General features: G+C 40.7%; 1 protein-coding gene across 1 annotated transcript; it reads right to left on the bottom strand.

Moving 5' to 3' along the window:
* Positions 1 to 1,229: 1,229 nt before the first annotated feature.
* LOC129434012 (probable polypeptide N-acetylgalactosaminyltransferase 8) lies at positions 1,230 to 19,947 on the bottom strand. Its single transcript, XM_055192805.2, has 11 exons — positions 19,140 to 19,947; positions 18,601 to 18,835; positions 8,776 to 8,942; positions 6,518 to 6,701; positions 6,242 to 6,439; positions 5,393 to 5,507; positions 5,059 to 5,244; positions 4,347 to 4,484; positions 2,391 to 2,486; positions 2,136 to 2,303; positions 1,230 to 1,844 (listed from the first exon to the last, which is right to left on the bottom strand). Exons 1-11 carry the CDS (start codon positions 19,309 to 19,311, stop codon positions 1,710 to 1,712), a joined length of 1,794 nt encoding a protein of 597 aa, XP_055048780.2. The 5' UTR covers positions 19,312 to 19,947; the 3' UTR covers positions 1,230 to 1,709.
* Between the last annotated feature and the right edge of the window lie 897 nt (positions 19,948 to 20,844).

The raw sequence follows: 20,844 nt of genomic DNA on the forward strand, positions 1-20,844 counted from the left end.
GAAAAAAAGACTGTCATTTCCAAACTAAAATTACAGTTCATAACTCCTTTGCTCTAAAAACGGTTAGGTCTCATTTTAAGCAGACAATTGGAAGTTTATTGTGAAGACAGGATTATTGTTTTGTGATACTAAAATAAGTAGTTATGAAGGGCTTAAAATTCATTTGATAAATACATTTCTGATAATATAGTTGAAATTGGCCTTAAATCTAGAAATACACTGCAGCTGAAGCTACAAGTCTGACGATGTTTTGTTTTAACCCTCATAAGCCCAGATTTTCCGTTATATGTTACAGTTACGCGGGGGTAAAAATGACCCCACAAATTAAAAGAGTGATTACAAAAAATATATACATTTTTAATTATACCAATAATATATAATTTCCATCTATACATTAATGCTGTAATTTTGGGAGTTATGAAGTATACTTTTGTACCTGTTTACCACTAAATTCTTCAACTATACCATTAGCTTTCCTGTTAAATTTTTACGAAAAAAAAAAAAACTAAATTTGATTTAAATAATTTTTAGATATTGATCTAGATGTTATGTGTTGAATTCAGCCATCTGGTGTTAAGAAAAAAAAAACATAAAAGATTTACAATTTAGGAAAAAAATAATTTCGACCAGCAGAGAGGCATGTAGCCCCATTAATTTCACTGGATGTGGCCAACTGCTCACATCACTACTTTAGTGATACATTTTTGTGAATTTATGTATACACTTTAAAAACAAACGGTGCTAAATAGCACTAAAAAGTGGTTCTTGGCTTGTAGAGGAACCATTTTTAGTGCTATATAGCACCTGTAAATCAAATGCAACAGGCTTTAAAAGAGATTAAACCCTTAATAACATTTTTATTACTTTAAGTACACAAACCTTTGCTCCCTATACATTTTTCTGATAAGGGAGTCCCGGTTATATGATAATTTGTTTTATGACCAAATGTTTTCTCAGTTACTATAAAAAGTTATTTGAACACACAGTCAAAAAATCAAGTATTTCAGATCTTGGATCATTTAAATCTCTAAATGCATGCTGCATAGTGTTTATTAATGGTTTGAGTCGATTGGGCACTCCCAACATTAACATTCAATACAAATATACCGTTTGATACAGAGTTCATTAGTGGTGAGAGCAATCTGTCATCTATTATAAGAGATATTAATAACAATATTAGCCGTTATTGAAGTCAAGTAACATGTACCAGTGCGATAAACCACAATGAATTAATGCTAGACAAACAAATGTATTAAAGCACAAACAAATGTACACAATCAAATGTATTCATACAAAACAGAGACAACAAGTGTTTTTATGTAAACAGTAAAATTACAGAGATTTGGTGTTTGCAAACCTCCAAAGTTTATGAAGCCAGACATGCTGTACTTTTAAGATCTATACAGCAAGAGTTAACAGATGAATGAATAAAATGTTCTGCAAAGTACCAAGATATGGTTTAACTTAAAGCAGAGGAAAAATACAAAAAGGTTAAATGAATAAAATGTTTTTTCACTTGGCCCATACACCGTTAATAAAAGTCACAAAAAAATTCACCTTTACACCTAAAAAGCTTATATTAGTACCTCAAAGGTGCATATTCGTACCAGATGTATCTAAATTGTTCATATTAAGACCTTTTTAAAGGGTGACAGCTTGGGACCATTTGACCATTTCTTCTGACAGTGTAAGTTTCAAAGTCTGTTTAATTAAAATTCTTTGACAACATGTTGTATTTTCCAATTTTGACCTGTGCATTTTTGCATAACAAGATAGTAGTATGAATCTTCTCCTTGTGCAATCTCAAGACATCGGTTTGTATTTTTATTTCTTATTTCTTGGCCCTAAAAATACAACATAAAGATCACTAATTTACTTAAGACACTAATGCCTGTTTTAGGCATGGCTAAGCTAATGCCAGGATTAGGACTTTAGTTAAATAAATATTTTTAAGCATTTTTTCATAAACATGTCTTAGAAAAATATGTTACTGGTGTGCATTTTGAGACACATCAATATTTTAAAATCTATCAGTGCTAGTTATTTTGACAGTTCAAACACGTGTTTTAGTCTTGGACTAGCCTTAAGCCTTAAGATTGTTAAATAAACAAATTAAAAAAATCACAGTACTGTACCTGGGTAAAGCTCCACTGTATGTGAAGTCCTTTCTCTTTGGCTTGTTTACAGTCAAGTAATGTTGGTGTGTTTCCAGAGCCAGAATCCAATAGACACCGGTTAGAATTGTAAATGTGAGACTTGATGCCTCCAACATAAATTTCCCCATTACGTCTGTAGTAACAATGCTGTAAGATTTAAATGAATGGTTCACTCTTAATGCACTTATTGAATAATGATTCTGCCTAAATGTATTATAATCATCTATAGATTACCTGAGGTTCATAATAATGACAGGTATAAAAAATTGGTACACTTCCAGGTACAGGTCCTTGATCAATGCAGAGGTCTTCTTTTATGTCGTTTTTTAACTGTTATTTAAAATCAAAATTAAGAGATTGAAAAGAAGACGTTAAAGGATTACTACATTTTCTTAAAAGAAAAATCCAGATAATTTACTCACCACCATGTCATCCAAAAGGTTGATGTCTTTCTTTGTTCAGTCGAGAAGAAATAGTTTTTTGAAGAAAACATTGCAGAATTTTTCTAATTTTAATGGACTTTAATAGAACCCAACATTTAATACTTAACTCAACACTTAACAGTTTTTTTCAACTGAGTTTTAAAGGACTATAAACAATCCTAAACGAGGAATAAGAGTCTTATCTAGCGAAACGATTGTCATTTTTGACAATAAAAAAAACAAATATACACTTTTAAAGCACAACTTCTCGTCGTGTAGATCCGGTCGTGATGCGCCAGCTGACCCCACTACGTCACCGCAATACGTCATGACGTCAAGAGGTCACAGAGGACGAACCCGAAACTCCGCCCCAGTGTTTACAAATGTGTTGAAAGAGGACCATTCCTACGTTGTTGTATGTCAACTGATACTAATTAATGTCTTTGTGGCAGTTTATTGTTTACAATGGTCCGCAAATGTGCGTTTTATATATGTAACACGTGACCTCCCTATGTCACTACGTATTAACGTTAGGTCGCGCTGGACCGGACCATGACGAAAAGTTGTGGTTTAAAAGTATATATTTTTTGTTTTTGTTGTCAAGAATGACAGTTGTTTCGCTGGATGGGACCCTTGTGCCTCGTTTGGGATTGTTTGTAGTCCTTTGAAACTCTGTTGAAAAAAAACTGTTAAGTGTTGAGTTAAGTATTAAATGTTGGGTTCTATTAAAGTCCATTAAAATTAGAAAAATTCTGCAATGTTTTGTTCAAAAACCATAATTTCTTCTGGACTGAACAAAGAAAGACATCAACATTTTGGATGACATGGTGGTGAGTAAATTATCTGGATTTTTCTTTTAAGAAAATGGAATATTCCTTTAAGATATTAAAACATATTAATGAACTGACATGACATTACCACCATGGGAAGGCAAATATGCAGTCGGATATGTAAATACTGAGAGCAAATATTAGTGTTCTAAAACTGAAGATGACATTCTGATGGTTATTAAGTGGTCACCAACCCTGTTCATAAAGATCTATCCTCCTGCCTACTTTAGGTGTCCCCACCTTATTTAAACAGGCTTGGGTAATCCCACTTTTCAAAACCATCACTTGACACCTCAGCATCTAACAAGTATAGACCAGTCTCACTTTTACCATTCCTTTCAAAGAGTGAACTATATGCTAATCTTTCACAAACAACCTACTGGATAGTCAGCATTCACTGGAATTGCACTCAGTTAGTTTAATTCTTATTTTACAGATAGATCTGACCACTGGGGTTCCCCAGGGTTCGGTTCTTGGTCCCCTCCCCTTCTCTATAATATTCACAACTATTTACTTCCAAACATTAAAGGCGGAGTCCATGATGTTTGAAAGCCAATGTTGATATTTGAAATCACCTAAACAAACACGCCCCTACCCCAATAGAATCTGGACCTTCTGTTGATAGACCTGCCCCACACATACGCAACCCAGCATTTGATTTGATTTGATTGGCTATAAGTGTGTTTTGGTAGTCGGCCCGTCTCCTTTTCCAAACCGTTTTTCAAACATCGTGGACTCCGCCTTTAAGGCACATTTCTTCTTATACTGTTGCTTTCCTATATATATTGAAAAACTTTCTTCCATGTTGTTTATCTTTTCTAACTTCAGCTCTAGCCTGGTTTTGTAGAGTACACTTACTGTAAGCTCATTGAAAAAATGTTAAATTGGATCAAAGTGTCTGCTAAACCAATAAATACAAATATAAACTTGATGCTTACCGCACCATAACCCACTATGTCCTCCCAGGTGTCCAGCTGTGGATAAACATTTTCCAGGTACCATTTAAATGGTTTACATTTGAGATTCTCTCGTAACTTTTTTCTCTCTGTCACATCTCCAATGTCAATCCCATGATCCTAGAGGAAAGAAGTTAATTAATTTCTCAATCCAGGTTTAGGGTGGATTTATCCTAAAGGGGACATATTATGAAAATCTGACTTTTTCCATGTTTAAGTGCTATAATTGGGTCCCCAGTGTTTCTATCAATCTAGAAAATGTGGAAAAAGATTAACCCAGTAATTTAGTTTTGGTAAACCATTCTCTGCAAGCATGTGAAAAAATAGCTCAATGTAATTGGCTCCTTTTGTGATGTCAGAATAGGATAATACCATTTAGTGCAGAGAGAGAGAGAGAGAAAAAAATCACAGCACAATTGAGTTTCAATTGCAACAAACCACCATCATTGTGATCAGTGTTTGCACTTCATCTGCTCATTTGCATTTTAAATGACACACCCAAAAACGGCACACTTTTGCTCAGGCCTACAAAGTGGGAATTTTAACATGCTGTAATTAATTATCTGTGCGGTATTTTGAGCTAGAACTTCAATTATGCACTCTGGGGAAACCAAAGATTTGGTTTACATCTTAAAAAAATATCATAATATGTCCCCTTTAAATAAATGCTGCCCTGCCTCTGTCTTTTACTAACCTTCAATGGTAGATTCCAGGCAATATTCACATTTGATTTATATTCATCCATCCATATTTCAGCCACCCTCAGGGCATTTCGCATCATGTGCGGTCTGAGATCTCTTGAATAGGGCTTATGTGCTCTTTCTATGTGCGCTATCTTGGAACACGGCACCACTTCAATACTCCCACCACAAAGCCAGACCTGATATATTTATTTTAATATAACAAATATTTAACCAATTGTGACAATATATGACAATTGTGATATATTTTCACAGGAAGAGTCACATTTCATATATTAGCCTTCATACATATTACTGTTTAGCTTCAAAATGTGAAGTATAACTTACACGTATTCCTAGTTCAACATTCTCTCCCCCATAAATCTCCATTCCTTCATCCAAAACACCAATTTCTCCCAAGAATTGACGATCAGCGACAAGGATTCCCATTACAGAGGGACTCCTAACAATGCAGAGAAACAAAACTGGAATCTGATGTGGATCCTGATTTTGTCAATAATAAAAATAATGTCCGTATTATGTATCATAGGCAGAGTTTGGGGGGTAGGGGGCCCACTGCCAAAAGCCAATTATGGCTTTGCTCACACAAAAATCGCTACAAAAGATGCTTTCCAACAGGTGTTTTTCCATTCGCTGTAAACTTGTGGACCTATTTTTCCAAACGCCTCACATCCGTACATTCTTCCGTTGAGAGCTTGAATAATAGACACTCCAGCCCAGTTGGTGGCGATAATCCACCTTTCCCAATTGCAAGAATACAAACAATGTTCCCGGCGCGGAGTAATACCGTACCGCACAGCACATCTAATACAAGTCAATGGAGTTGGACAAAAACTACGATAAAACCTGTTGGAATGCGTCTTTTGCAGCGATTTTTGTGTGAGCATATCAGTGAACACCCCTGATCACTCTGTGAGTTTCACGTCTTTGTAAACAAAAGTTTAATGCATTTTAGGAAGGATTGTTCCAGTGCACCTATGCAGCCACTGTAAATGTCATACAACAAACACCCGGGCCAGCATCATATGTCCACATTTCAGTCAAAACCGTTCTATTTAATCATAAACAATCTGAAAACAGGGCTTTAAGTGTAAAATACCGAACTTGTCCTTTAAAGTAAAAAAATTTGATATCCAGTGGTTTAGAAGAAGGAGTGTTTATGTCTACGTCACTTACTTTCCAGGTTCTGATGGGTCAGTAAGATTAACCCATTCTGGCAGGAAGGACTCATACATGCACCAAAGGGCCCAGTCAAACGCATGAGCCGATGGCTGATAGTGAACAACATCCAGGGTGTCAAATTCTACCTTATCAAACACTGGCGACAACACTATTGTCCTGTCTGCTTTGATTCTTGCAAGGAGCGGCTCTGCCCTATAGAGCAACAAAGTGATCCAATGTAATAGCGATGTTTATTTAATAAAAATCAAATCCATCAAGTCTATTGCTTACCATTGCTTATGAACCTCAATGTGGGCATCCAAAATGGCTACCACTTGGCCTGTTGCCGCCTCCCAGCCTGAGATTCTCGCCTTCGCAAGACCCATCTGCCTTGTGTGTCTCACCTTCTTAAGTAAACCAGGCTTATCTTTATTAATTTGATCAATATATTCATCCAGAGCCAACTGCAGATCAACTGTCAGGAAAAATATAATTAGACTACATTTACAGTATTGTGCAAAAGTCTTAGGGTGGGTTGCACCAACAAGGATTAGGCCTAAATCTGGTTTAAATCAAAGCTTATTTAATAATTCCGTTGCACCAAACTTTAAACCTGTTTAAAAATAAACAGGTTTAAATTTAAACTGTCATTTTGATCCAGGTTTAAATCTTACAGTAAATCTAGATTATCTTTAATCCTGTTGCTCCATGACTTTAAACTCCGTTTTAAATCTCAGTGAGGGATTAACTTTAAACTTGCATATGAGGAGGTTTAAATATGTTTTTTTTTACAATTAAATGTCTGGCTAAATTATTAGAAACACATACCGCGAGCGTGCCGCCATGTTACGTAAAAACGTCAGTTTGGAGCCGAGGAATGCCCAGAAGGAATCGTCCGTGAAGCCAGAGGCGAAGCCGCGGTATCAAACTTCCGCCCAAACGCTCGCGCGGTCAATTCAACCACTCCAATCATAACGACACGCCCCGTTTCTATAGCATCAAATTACAAGCTAAAATGAAACTTATCACAAAAATTAACACTTGAACATATATCAGCGTGATAACAACTACTTGAAAGGACCAAAACCATCTTTCGAAAACTTTTATTGGAAGTGTAAATATTTTTTTTATTTAGAGCAAAGTCCTATTCGTTTGAATGGAGAGGGCGGGGTTATGACTTGTACTGCAGCCAGCCACCAGGGGGCGATCAAAGAGCCAGAGGCTTCACTTTTCAAGGCTTAAGGCACACCCGGTACGGACACACGGTGGCGCTTCATGACAAATGCGTCGACACATCTTGTTCATTATAGCACAATATCTGAGCTTTGCGATATTTCCTGTCACAATATTTCCTGGTCTGTTAATTGTTTTTAAAAGATTGTCAAATGTTTTTATTTGAATCAGACCTTTAGATTAGCCTACCGGTGTATGTAGGTGATTTATAATACAACAATTACATTACCTTTGCTTGCATAAACTGTTTATTTCCTTTTTGAATGACAACGTCAACATTGTTGCTGTTTAATTATACCGGAAAATTCAACATGGCGGACAAAATAAATCGCAGATGAAGGATTTAATACAGTTTAAAGATTTAATCTAAGATTTGTTAATCTGTGTTTAAATTTAAGTGGTGCAACACAACTCGAATTAAAATTAAACTGGGATCACCAAACCCTAGATTAGCTCTAAACTCTGCTTAATTTATTCCTTGTTGGTGCAACCCACCCTTAGTCCATCATGCCACCATTAGATTTGTTGTTTTTGCAATGGTATTGTGTTCATCATTATTTCTTAGTCTCTTTATTTAGAATATAACCAGTAAAGTTATAAGCTAAAGTCAGTGAGCTTCCCTTATACTTTAGCAATGACAGGCAACTGCAGAAAGTCTTAAACTAAATGAAATGCAACATGATCTCACAGAAAGTCCTGTTATAGTCACGAAAAATTGTATTACATGTAAATGGCACGAAATTCAGCTTTTTCTCATGCCTTCAGTACAAATGTCTTTTTCGTGTCATTTTACGTATTGTTCTCTCATTTCCCCCCTATTTTTAAATCATTGCCGCTTGGTGTTAGATTTGGGGTTTGGGTTAGGATGTACTTTTATGTATTGGTTTCACATGTTTTTCTTCCACTTTTAAAAATATTCTCACCTGGACTTGTGGTTAGAGTTGGGCTTTGGGTTAGGTGATGTCTAAAAATGTAACAGAAAGTGATTCTAACCCCAACCCCAAGCAGAAAAGAAGAAAACAATAAATAAAATGAAACAAAAAAGAAAGTCGTGCAACTAACACGAAAAACAATTTATAGAAATTTGTGCGAGTGACATGAAAAAGACATTTTTTTCTAATCTATTGACTTTAGGACTCCTCAAAAGAGGCAATAAAGAGACAAATCTTTTTTCAAAAGCTACCAATAACCATAAAATAACTGTGCAAATTACATGAAAGACATTTAGGACAACACGTTAATAGGGCAAACACAAAGCACATATTGATGATAGAATATAGCCATTGTAAGTGAACATTTTAAGCATAATAACAAACCATTGGAGCTGTAGTCATCAACCAAGATGATGTCCTTTAGTAGATGAGAAGGTGTTCTGTCAATGATGCTGCAGACAGCCCTCTGTATGATTGACAGAGCCTCATTAAAATAAACCAAAACCACACTGATGGTAGGTAAGTCCTTCGGGTAGATCTTCCCAGCACACCTGCATTTATGTACATTTGAAATGAGTTGAAGATAATATGAGTTGCAATATTTAACTTTTAAGAATACAATCTAAAGAAGTAATCTCATGATGAGATCAAGGAGAATCAAAGTTTGATTTCAATCGTAGTTTTGTGTAGGTCCTACAGCTAGCCTTGACACACACGTAGGCAATCGTAGTCGTCCACATTGACGTGCAATAACACATGCAGACCGCCAGTGTAACCCACAGTAGCAGTGCAACAGCCAAAAAAGAAGCAGCTTGGCCAGTAAACCCACAAGCGAAGTAGAAGCAGCAGCTTGTGTGCAACTTGGTCCATCTTTGTTCTTACAATCACAAGCCACTAAAGAATTTCTTTTCACTTGATGGGTGGGGCTTTAGTGGATCAATCGTAGTGCTTGTGGTCCGCATAGAACGGATGTGTTGTTCAAATTTTGGCAAGGGGCGTGTCAGGCTACGCACTGCCTACCTACACTCTTAAGAAAAATGTTTTTTCAAAGGTTCTTAAACATCGGCAAAGGTTCTATAGAGAACCATAGCTTACCGAAGGACCTTTTTTTGCTGAAATGTAAGGATGCTCCGATGATGGTGCTTGCTATGGTTCTACATCCAAAAGCCAGAGGGCGCTCTCATGCAGAAACTCAATATGTGCTGCAGACGAAGAACCATACACACACACACCTATGACACACAGCTCCAGGGAATGGGTTAAGGGTATATTTGAAGAGTTTCGTTGCAAAACGAGATAACCACCGTTTCCCTTTCAGTCGGTCACTACGACGTCACGTCGTGACCGACGAATTGGGAACCGCTTCGCGGGTGACCTATCTGCTTCGAGAAACCTTTAAAACGCCAATGAACTTGGCATGCAGATAATTGCATCTGCCGGCGCCGCCCCGCCGCGCAGGTATTTAATAAGCGGCAGGTGCAGCCATCAAACCAGCCTTTTAGCTTCGAAAGCTGGCAGACTGACTGCTCACGAGAAGCTACTCTCTGCTCTTTGGAGAACTCTGCGTGTTCGATTTGGTTGGGCAAAGGCATTTCAGCGGAGGCTCGCGGGTGTTCCACCTCTCTTTTTAATTTTTTGACTTTTTTCTCACTCTTAGTTGAGTGTGTGCGTAGCCGTTCCCCTGTGTGCTTCATCAACATCAGCACATTAAAAGAGTATTTCCTCTAAAAGAGTATTGCGGTGTTCTGCGTCTTTTTAAAGACAGCATTTCACTTGCACTGAGACGGGAGCGTCTTTTTAAAGATGTCTTTCCGTCCGTGTTTCTGGATGCGGCAAATGTATGGGTCCCCGGGTGGCCACGATCGTTTTCTCTCGTGCGCAAGAGTGCATGCTGAGGCTGCGATCGTGGAGGGTTCATACTCCTAAGAGAGCATGAACCTCTTGGATGGCGGAGACGGGTTTCGTACCTCCGGGAACGTCACCCCCGTTTTTCCGTTGCGGAGCCCCGTTAAGGTGCGGTGGCAAAACTCCGGAAATCTTATCTCCGTATAAACGGTGCTGAATCGGTTAGCTGGTTCGTCCAGTGACTCTCAGCACCCCCATCCACAGCCAGAGGTGCCGTAAGAGACGGGTTGCGCGTGTTCTACGCGCTCTCGTCCTCTTTCAGTCCTCACGAGGATTCTATGTCTGTCACAGCATCGGAGAGGGGGTCGTCTATTCGGTCGCCGACTCGGACCCACTCCCGCCTTCGGGTTGGGTAGGGGCTCCCGTGCTCGACCCCGAGTGGCGGCCATGTACGCTCGGGAGCGCGGAGACGGTCTGCGTGGAGCGGAGAGCTCCTCCCCCACCGCACCGTCCCGCCTAGATGATTGGCACTTCAGGACTGCAAGAACAGCCCCAACCTTCTGTGCCTTTCTTCCCGAGGTGCATGTTGGTTGTCACGGTCGTGGAAAACTCGTTTTCCTCCCGGAACCGATCGTTCAGCCATCACCTCTCACCTCTCCTGACGGCGGGGCCGCTAAGGGTTATGCTGCTCCAAAAGACCAGCCTCCCTCCCCTCACAGACCCACGGGCTTGTGAGAGGCGGCCTCTGCCGTGCGCGCCATGGCGTGATGCAGGTCCGCCAGGCTAAGGCACTGAAGGATCTGCACAGGTGAGGTCACGGTCCGGCAACTAAAGAATCCTGTGTGGCTCTGACCTGGCGCTACGTGCGACTGGGTTCACCCCACAGGCCGCCGGACGTGCTATGCCCACCCCCGGTGGTCCAGGAACGCCATCTCTGGTTGTGTCTTGCGGGCATTAAGTAGGTCGTTAATAATCGTCCTAATGTTCCATTTTAGACCAGCCATTTCGGCGACGCGGCTGAGAGTGTCCAACAATGATCGGCCGCTTTAGAGCAGACTGAGGTATCATGCCACGTCGGAGCCTAGCTGCCCCCTCCGTTACGTCAGTATATTGGTCTGCTTTTCGCCGAGGGCGTCCTGCTATGGCTTTTTTTGTTCCTTCATTCCGGCAGCTCTGAGGAACCTGTCGTAAGCAGTACACCCGCCCACTCAGCCCGCTACAGAGGTGGAAAATGAAACTTAACGGCTCTGAGTCGGGCGATCTGAAGATTGAGAGGATCGCTCTTCAGGAGATGGTGAAAGCATCATTCTCACCCCCCACCCCGGAGGAGGGCCGGGTGGGGAATCCTTGGTTTCGTTTTGTGTTCCGCCGACTTCAATCGGCACCCACTAACCTCAAAGAGCGAATTCCTCTTCTTTCTCCAGATCACCGGAGGCATAGGAGTTTCGGACGGGCTCAAAACCCTAAATTCTCCTCTTCCTCTTTCGCCAGCGGATGTATCGAGCGGGACATCTACAAAGGAGCCTTTGCTCAGCATCCATCAGCGGTTTCGGGTGAGTGTTTCATTACACACGACATCTCACAATGCGGCCAAAGAGCACGCGTCGTTGAGTTCCCCGTCTCCGCTCGCCACGGGTACACACATCGTGCCGTCAATTTCCTCTCGCTCGGTATCTGGGGGCCTGGGAAGAGCTTCCCAGCCCGTCGCGTTGGCTTTTACGCACGATCCGTCTCGGTTACGCATTCAATTTGCCCGGCTACCTTACAAATATTCAGGCATTCGCTTCACCACGGTGAAGGCTGTCGATGCGCACGTACTGCGTGCGGAGATTGCTGTCCTATTGGCGAAAGGACGCGATCCAGCCGGTCCCTCCAGCCGAGATAAATTCGGGGCTTTACAGCCCTTCATTGTACCCAAGAAGAGTGGCGGGTTGCGTCCGATCCTAGATCTGCGTGTACTGAATCGAGAATTCACGGAATTCACATTCACAGAATGCTGTTCAAAATGTTTATGCAGAGGAGCATATTTTAATGCATCCGCCCATAGGATTGGTTCGCAGCCTTCAACCTGAATGACGCGTACTTTCATGTCTCCATACTCCCCCAACACAGGCCGTTTCTCCGGTTTGTGTTCGAGGGGAGGGCATATCAGTACAAAGTCTCACCGTTCGGGCTTTCTCTCTCTCTCTCTTTTCCTGTGTCTTCATGAAAGTTGCGGATGGCGCACTGCAGCCCCTGAGAGAGAGAGTGGTGTTTGCGTTTTGGCGTATTGGCTCATAATAGCTCAGTTTCGTCAGATGCTGTCCACACACATAGATCGTGTACTTAAACACCTCGCTCGTCTCGGTCTTCAGGCCAACTGGGGAAAGAGTAAACTTTGCCCCGTGCAGAGAATCTCTTTTCTCGGAAAGTAACGGGATTTGGTCGATTTAACAACACGTCTCATAGAAGCGCGTGTTCAGTCAATTCTGGCTTGCCTCAACATTTAAAGGCAGGGTTGCGGTTCCACTGAAATAATTTTAGAAACTTCTGGGGCATATGACAGCAGCCGCGGCCGTGACACCGCTCGGGCTGCTCCATATGAGACCGCTTCAGTGTTGGCTTTATGACCGAGTCCCGAGGAGAGCGTGGCTCACCGGCTTTCACAGTATTATAATTACATCGAGATGCCGTCACACTTTCACCCCGTGGTCAGACCCAGCGTTTCTCAGGGTGCGGGTGCCACTGAGAGGTCTCCAGGCATGCTATTGTTGGCAAAGATGCCTCTACCACGGGGTGGGCAGCCACGTACGGCGGGCTCGTCGCTTCGGGGGTCTGTTCGACATTCCAGCGACATTAGCATAAATTGCCTCGAGCTGTGCACTGTATATCTTGCGCTCGTCCATTTCGTCAACGTGATTTGATGCTTAAGATGTAGTGCGCACCGACAACACTGCGGCTGTAGCGTATATCTATCGCCAAGGCGGTCTGCGCTCTCGTTACCTGTCGCATCTCGCCCGTCTCTCCTCCTCTGGAGTCAGAAGTATCTGAGGTCTCTTCGTGCCATTCACATGTCGGGGTCGCTGAACACAGCGGCAGTCGCGCTCTCACGAGCAGCGCGCTCCGGCGAGTGGCGACTCCACCCCCGGTCGGTTCAGCTGATTTGGAAATGTTTCGGCAGAGCGCAGTTAGATCTGTTTGCTTCTTCAGAAACAACCCATTGTCGCCTGTTTTATTCATTATCCGAAGGAACACTCGGCGTGGATGCACTGGCACACAGCTGGCCGCGGGGTTTTCCCCAGTAAGCTTTATTGCGCAGACACTGTGCAAAGTCAGGGAGGACGAGGAGCGCATTTTATTAGTTGCGCCGTACCGGACAACTAGGAATTGGTTTTACAGAGTTCACTCTCCTCGCGACAGTCCCTCCCTGGCTGACTCCTTGGCACATTATGGCACCCTCGCCCCGATCTGTGGAACCCCCATGTGTGGTCTTTGGACGGGGCGCGGAGGTTTTAGGTGGTTTACCCCAGGCGGTATCTAACACCATCGCTGCAGCGCGAGCACCGTCTATGAGACAGGCGTATACGCTGAAATGGAACCTGTTTGTTGTTTGGTGTACCTCTCAGCGAGAGGACCCCCGAGAATGCTCGATCAGTATTGTGCTTTCATATCTCCAGCACCGCTTGGAGAAGAGGCTGTCACCATCTACTATTAAAGTAGATATCGCGGCAATATCCGCGCATCACGCACCTATAGACGGTAGATCTGTGGGTCAGCACGATCTGGTCATTTGGTTTTTAACAGGGGCACGGAGGCTGAATCCTTCGCGCCTCCCTCTATTCCTCCTTGGGACTTGTCCATGGTGCTGAAAGTTCAGCACTGCCCTTTCGAGCCTCTGCTGACGGTGAGCGTCAAGTTTCTCACTATGAAAACTTTGACGCTCCTCGCATTGGCTTCTATTAAAAGGATAGGGGATTTTCATGCATTTTCGGTCAACGATTCGTGCCTTCAGTTCGGGCCGGCTGAATCCAGCGTTAAACTGAGACCCCGGCCGGGCTACGTGCCTAAAGTTCCCACCACTCCCTTTAGAGATTGGGTGGTGGACTTTTTAAGCGCTGCCTTCGGAGGCAGACCCAGCTATGGCTTTGTTATGTTCTGTACGTGCACTACGTGTGTATGTGGATCGCACTCAAAGCTTTCGGACCTCAGAACAGCTCTTTGTCTGATACGGTGGTCAGCAGAAAGGGAAAGCTGTCACTAAACAGAGGATGTCTCATTGGATTGTAGACACAATCGCCCTGAAATATGAGAAACAGGGCATTCCTTGCCCTTTTTGTTTGAGAGCCCATTCAACCAGAAGCGTGGCTTCATCTTGGGCTTTGGCTCGTGGTTCCTCGCTTTCAGATATTTGTAGAGCTGCTGGCTGGGTGACACCTAATACGTTCACTAGATTCTACAGTGTTCGTGTTGAGCCGGTATCCTCTCGAGTTCTCTCGTCAGATCAGTGAGAACATCGAGGAACGGCTCCTGTGTCGGCTTGGAGCCTGCCTTTTTGGCTACGCAGAAACCGCACCATTATGGAAGGCCATTAAGGCAAAAACGTTACAAAATGTTTTTTGTCTTTTCCACCGCTTGGTGACCGATGTTGCGGAGCATCGGCTGCCAGCCTCTCACTAGATGTATTCTTGACTATCTGGGTGAGGCTAGCGCCCACATTGCGCCCCCTAGTGGTTTCTTTGTGAGTATTTCCATGGAAAGTTTCTGATTTACCATGTTTCCCTTAGCGGAGTTCGTTCCGCGCCTCTCTTGTGTTGCTAAGGGAGTGTATTTTTATAGGCCTCGTGTCTTTTTATCCATCACCTTAGTGGTAGACCCCTAGAGGGTTTTTCTTCCGCAGCGATCTTAGTCCCGCCTGACGAGTTTGCTTCCCAGTTCGCCTAGTCACTATCGTGGGTTAAGGAACAAGTAGTGACCGGCCTCTGCTTCAACCCCATTTCCGTTCCCTTAAAGAGGAAAGTCGGAGGGTTTATGCAGGCACTGGAAGGGTCAGCTTCAGTGGCGCTTTGGTAGGGATTCCCAATTCGTCGGTCACGACGTGACGTCGTAGTGACCGACTGAAAGGGAACGTCTCGGTTACATATGTAACCCTCGTTCCCTGAAGGAAGGGAACGGAGACGTCACGTCCCGTCGCCACAATTTGCTGTTCCACTGCTGATATCGGCCGGACACTTTTCTTTCTGTCCAGCTTTCTCAGCAAAAAATAGCTGATTTGATAACTGCACCTGCCGCTTATTAAATACCTGCACGGCGGGGCGGCGCCGGCAGATGCAATTATCTGCATGCCAAGTTCATTGGCGTTTTAAAGGTTTCTCGAAGCAGATAGGTCACCCGCGAAGCGGTTCCCAATTCGTCGGTCACGACGTGACGTCTCCGTTCCCTTCCTTCAGGGAACGAGGGTTACATATGTAACCGAGACGTTTTTTAATTGTTCAGAAATTGCGTTTTTTGGTTGTGCATTCCAATTAATTTCAATACAACTGCAGTTTGTTTTGATTTAAAACCTTCAAAAACTAAGTAGCACCATAAAACAAAATAATAACATGATAACATAATAAAAAAAATTTTTTGACAAAAATTTCAAAAAAGGGATATATATCCTTTCGCAACGAAACTCTTCATTTATATTTCTGTTCTTCAAACCTTTTCAGATATTTGAGAATATGTATAATGATTATGTTTGACAAGTGTTGCTTTTTCAAATGCATGTTATAAACAACTCAAACTAACCGTTTTTCAGTTCGCTAAGGACTTATTGATCAAAAGCTGTAGTACATGAAATAGCTGTGCATAAATCAGCTGTGCAATTCAGAATAGTTATCGGCAACGTATTATTAGTGTACATTGGCATTTATGGGAGCACCCCTACTGAAATGGTTCTTTATCTTGGCAAAAGGGTTCTTTAATTCTCGCCCTGTGATGCTTAACCTGGTACAGTCCACCAAATGATGACCACTGCAAGGTGATGGGAATCTGTGATAATCACAACCTGTGTCTCAAGATCAACATGACAATATCAGACTATCTCTTATCTTACTCTTGTCTGACTAAATGTTCAACGTCACTGCCACAAAACAAAGAACATTAGATTGAACATGTACTGTACAATGATACAGCAAACAAAATATTGCTCCTACAAACATTGACACAATCTTATTGACTTTTATTTGAACACATAGTAATGTATTATTAACATCCCATTAATTTGTATTTTATGCCGTCTACGTGTTTGTGCTGTAATGTATACTGCATTTGAAAGGACGGAGGAGACGAAGGCTGCGTCCAAATAACCACACACTTGCGGTCTTTGCGCTTGACCACTTGAACACTTACATAATGTTACATGACATATAGTGTTCTAGTGGGCATGAAGATCCAAAGCGTGCATGTAAAAATTATTCAAGTGTTAAAATGTCAATCCAGGTAATGGCAGCAATTTGCACCAAAACGTATACATTTTTTATTTAGGGCTACTTAAAATATATATTTTTTAAAGTTTTATTTAAATAAAATTAACACATAAAAATGAATCAATAAATGAACATTTAAAGAATAGTATCTACACTTATTTGAAACTTTCAGACGCAGAAATCTTTGCACATGTAAAAAAACTCTTAATTTTGTGCATGTAGCTTTATTAAAGTTTATGCAGCAGTCCCTAAATCTACAACACACTGTAAAAAATAAAAAAAATTGTTAAATCAACTCAGATTTACAAGTCATGTCAACAGAGATGAGTTGTCACAACTTATAAAATATAGTTGAGAAAAGTCAACTTAATTTTATAAGTAAAAACATCTCCTGTAGTAACAACAACTAATCTCTAATCAAGATAAACAATAGTAAGTTAAAAATGACTTGTAAATCCGAGTTGATTCAACAAAAGAAATTTAAGGCAGCAAAGTATTTTTTACAGTGCACCAATAATGTTGTTTTAATGTTATAAAAGCAGTTACAGATGTTTTACAAAATACATAACAATGTAAATTTCTGCCCCCGTGCATAAAAAGTACGGTCAAGCGCATAATTCCCAAAATAACCATCTGCACACTAAAGCTTTTTTTATTATGACTGTTTTACGCAATTAAGAAAAAAATATTTAGCATGCTTAATTGGATCACAATTGATCACCTATTATATGTTCTCCTAAACACTGCCATGATAAATAATTAATGTTTCCTGTAACTTGTTAATAATTTTTAAATTATTGATTTTTACACTTAATATTATACTAAATGTAGCAGAAAGCACTATACACATGTAATTACAGTAGTATCGAGCAGGTATGGGCTGATATCCGGAATTCTGGTATCGGATTGGAAATGAAGAAGTGGTATCGGGACATCCCATGTGATCAAAGAAAGGGTCAAAACAGTCACAATGTAAAACATTAAAGTTGGATTAATTAGAAAATGACACATTTTTTAACTTAGATTTTTTTTCGCTTTCAGTGACAATTTAAAGTGGAAAAGGCTTACATTTTTAGGTGTTACCAATTTATGTATTTTTTTCCAAGTTTTCACTTAAAGTGACACAATTTATATTGATAAAACCAGTGTTACCAACTAAAAAGTAATTTTACATAATTTGAAGTAATTTTGAAGTATATTCAACTTTCACTTTTTTCAATGCATGCTTCAATTTGTAACTTAAAAATGTATGTTTATTCAACTTAAAATTTCACTTTAGTTTTGCTTAATTTTTTTAGGTGTTACCAATTGAGCTTGACTAACTTTTTAAGTTTGTCCATGCATATTTACAGTGTGTAAAAGTTTTGCAAAAACAAAGCATACCCTTGGCAAACAGTGTGATCTTAATTATCTGTGTACATTAAATATCTAACAGTTGTTTACACTCTAAGAAAGGATTTGTTCATTTTGTACATTTTGTGTTATGCTAACACGTGTGTTATTTTGTGTTGATTTTGGCTTAAAACTAACACAAAATGTTCCAATTTATAACAAAGAGATGTGTGTATTCTGGGACAACACTGTGTTGTCCCTAAACTAACACGGATTGTGTTGTTTTTAAGACATCCATTTTAAAATTGACCTGCCCTATCTTCTTTCTTGTAAACTAAATCAAATAGTAAATAGCACAAGCTACATGTTTGGTTTGTGTGTATCTTCAGATGTTCATTTCATGACTTATTTACTGTACAGTTGTTGTTTTTTTGGTCCACAGATGTATCTCAAGACACTTTTTCATTATTTTGATAATGTTATTTGCACTACTACATCATTGCATACAGTTTGCCTTTTAATCCAGGTGCATGCCAGGCAGTGTTACACAAATCTGGGCATAAATAAACAGAAATAATTCAGTTACCTGTGATCTTGAGTGTCAGGGATTGTTCGGTTGACTGGTAATCTGTTACTCAAGAACACATTGTATCCATAATCCTGAAAGAGCTTTTCTGCTTGTGTCTGTTCTTCCTCTGAAAGTTCATTTCCCCACGAACTGAAGAGTTGTGATTGTGGATACAACTTCTTAACTTTCATTGTTGTTTTCTGCTCCACATGAGATTCTTTCACTTGTTCATTTTTAACCTCTATGGATTGGACTAAAAAGAAAAGATCAAATATCAAAAGGTTTTCAGGTGAGAAGTCATTTTAACAGGATAACATTTCTTACAGTCTATTCATGGTATAACAGACTAAAAGAAATTTCTAGCAAAAAATCAAAAAGTCTTAATTAATCATGCAACATTCACAGAAAAAATCTTTAAAATCAGAAATACAACAATGTTATTAAGCAAGTTTGGTTGCTAAGCAATATAAACCAATTTAGAGGACATTTTAGTAAATGTAAGGCTATGTAATTTAGTAAACACATTGCATACAGCCAGTGAAGTGTCACAAACTCACCTATTTTATAAACTTGATCTTCTATTCTCTTCAGTCTTGTAAGGACTTCCAGATCTTCTGGTCTTTGTATCTTATCATTAGACCCCTCCTGATGTCTAAAAAATGATATATACACTAGAGAGTAAACTGTGAGACATAAAACTAAAACACTGACCCTTGCAACAATCCGCATTTTAAATTTGTCCTGATGTTTGTGATTCACTCTTAATGTAAGAGGACCTCTTTATAAAGGTGTCTGTCCACAGGTGCAGTTGTCTGTTAATATGAATATCTGATATGAGACCTGGGAGTGGTTTAATGATATGTCAACAGGACTATAAATCAAAGCTGACACATTTTAACAAATATGGGTGTCATTTATAATACTGTAAAAAGTATACTAAACTCACGTGCCCAAAAGCCAAAAATGTCGTAATATTCAGACTTATAAAACCTTGCGCAATATTCCCTTTAAAAATCAAAGATCACCTGCAAGTGTGCGTAGGCTACATGAAGCAGCCTCATGTCATGACCTCTACACGCCCGTTTTTAATCAGAAATAGTCAATGCAAGCACCTCATCAATGCTGATCCGCATATTAATGAGACTGCATCCAATTGTTTTATTTGTAAACTGGTACGCGACCCACAAATAAATCCACGCGATTGTCGTAATCCTCCAGCAGAAGCACACGGGGGTCACCGCGGCATTTATAGCTTTACAGATTGATTGTTAAAATGAATCACAGCATGAATTAGTGGTAACCTCCACATCAAATTTAAAGGAACAGTATGTAAGACATTTATATCAATTAATCATAAAATGGCCCTGATATGTCACTAGACATTAAGAAATCCTTTTCATTACAATCCTAGGATTGTAACGTGGTCTGGCCAGGATATTGTCTTTTAAAAAGTGGAGTTGCAGCCCTCAACTGATGTTTATGTTGTCATTTTGTGTATTGGCCACCAGTTGTGAGATTGCAGTACCAGTTTTAGCCACAAGTTTTGTGATTGCAATACCAGTTTTGGCCACAATCCTACATACTGTTCCTTTAAAGACTAAAATGTAAAAGGCAAACACATGTTCCCTTTCAGTCGGTCACTACGACATCACGTCGTGACCGATAAATTGGGAACTCGCTTAGAGAGACCAATCTGCTTTGAGTACTATTAAAACGCCAATAAACTTGGCATTGAGATATTTGCATAATGCTGACGCCGCCCCGCCAGGTGCGTATATAAGCAGCAGGTGCAAATATGGAAATTAGCTTTTTCCCTTCGAAAGCCGGCAGTATCTGTTACTGAGAAGCTACTCTACTTGGTTGGACTAGCAGTACCACAGCGGACGCTTCGCAGTATTCCACGGCTCTGCATCTTTTTTGTTTCGAGTTTAGTGTGTGCGTTGCCTTTCCCTGTGCGCATCATCAACTGAGCATCTGAGTGAATTTCCCTAAAAGAGTGATACGGAGAGCTTTGTGCCTTGTTAAAGGCAGCCACTCTCTCGTATATCCGGAGATCAGCGTCCTTTTCAGGATGGGTTTTCGTCCGTGCGATCTTGGGTGCGGCAAATATATGGGTCCGAAGGACGGTCACGAGCGTTGTCTTTCGTGCTTGGGCATCGAGCACGCGGAGGCAGCGTTTGCTGAGGGTAAGTGTTCTCACTGCGAGAACATGTCCCTTGTGGATTTGCGGAGACAGTTGTCTTTCCTCCGGGAAAAACGCAA

This window comes from Misgurnus anguillicaudatus, chromosome 6, assembly GCF_027580225.2.
Source record: "Misgurnus anguillicaudatus chromosome 6, ASM2758022v2, whole genome shotgun sequence".
NCBI classification, from domain to species: Eukaryota; Metazoa; Chordata; class Actinopteri; order Cypriniformes; family Cobitidae; genus Misgurnus; species Misgurnus anguillicaudatus.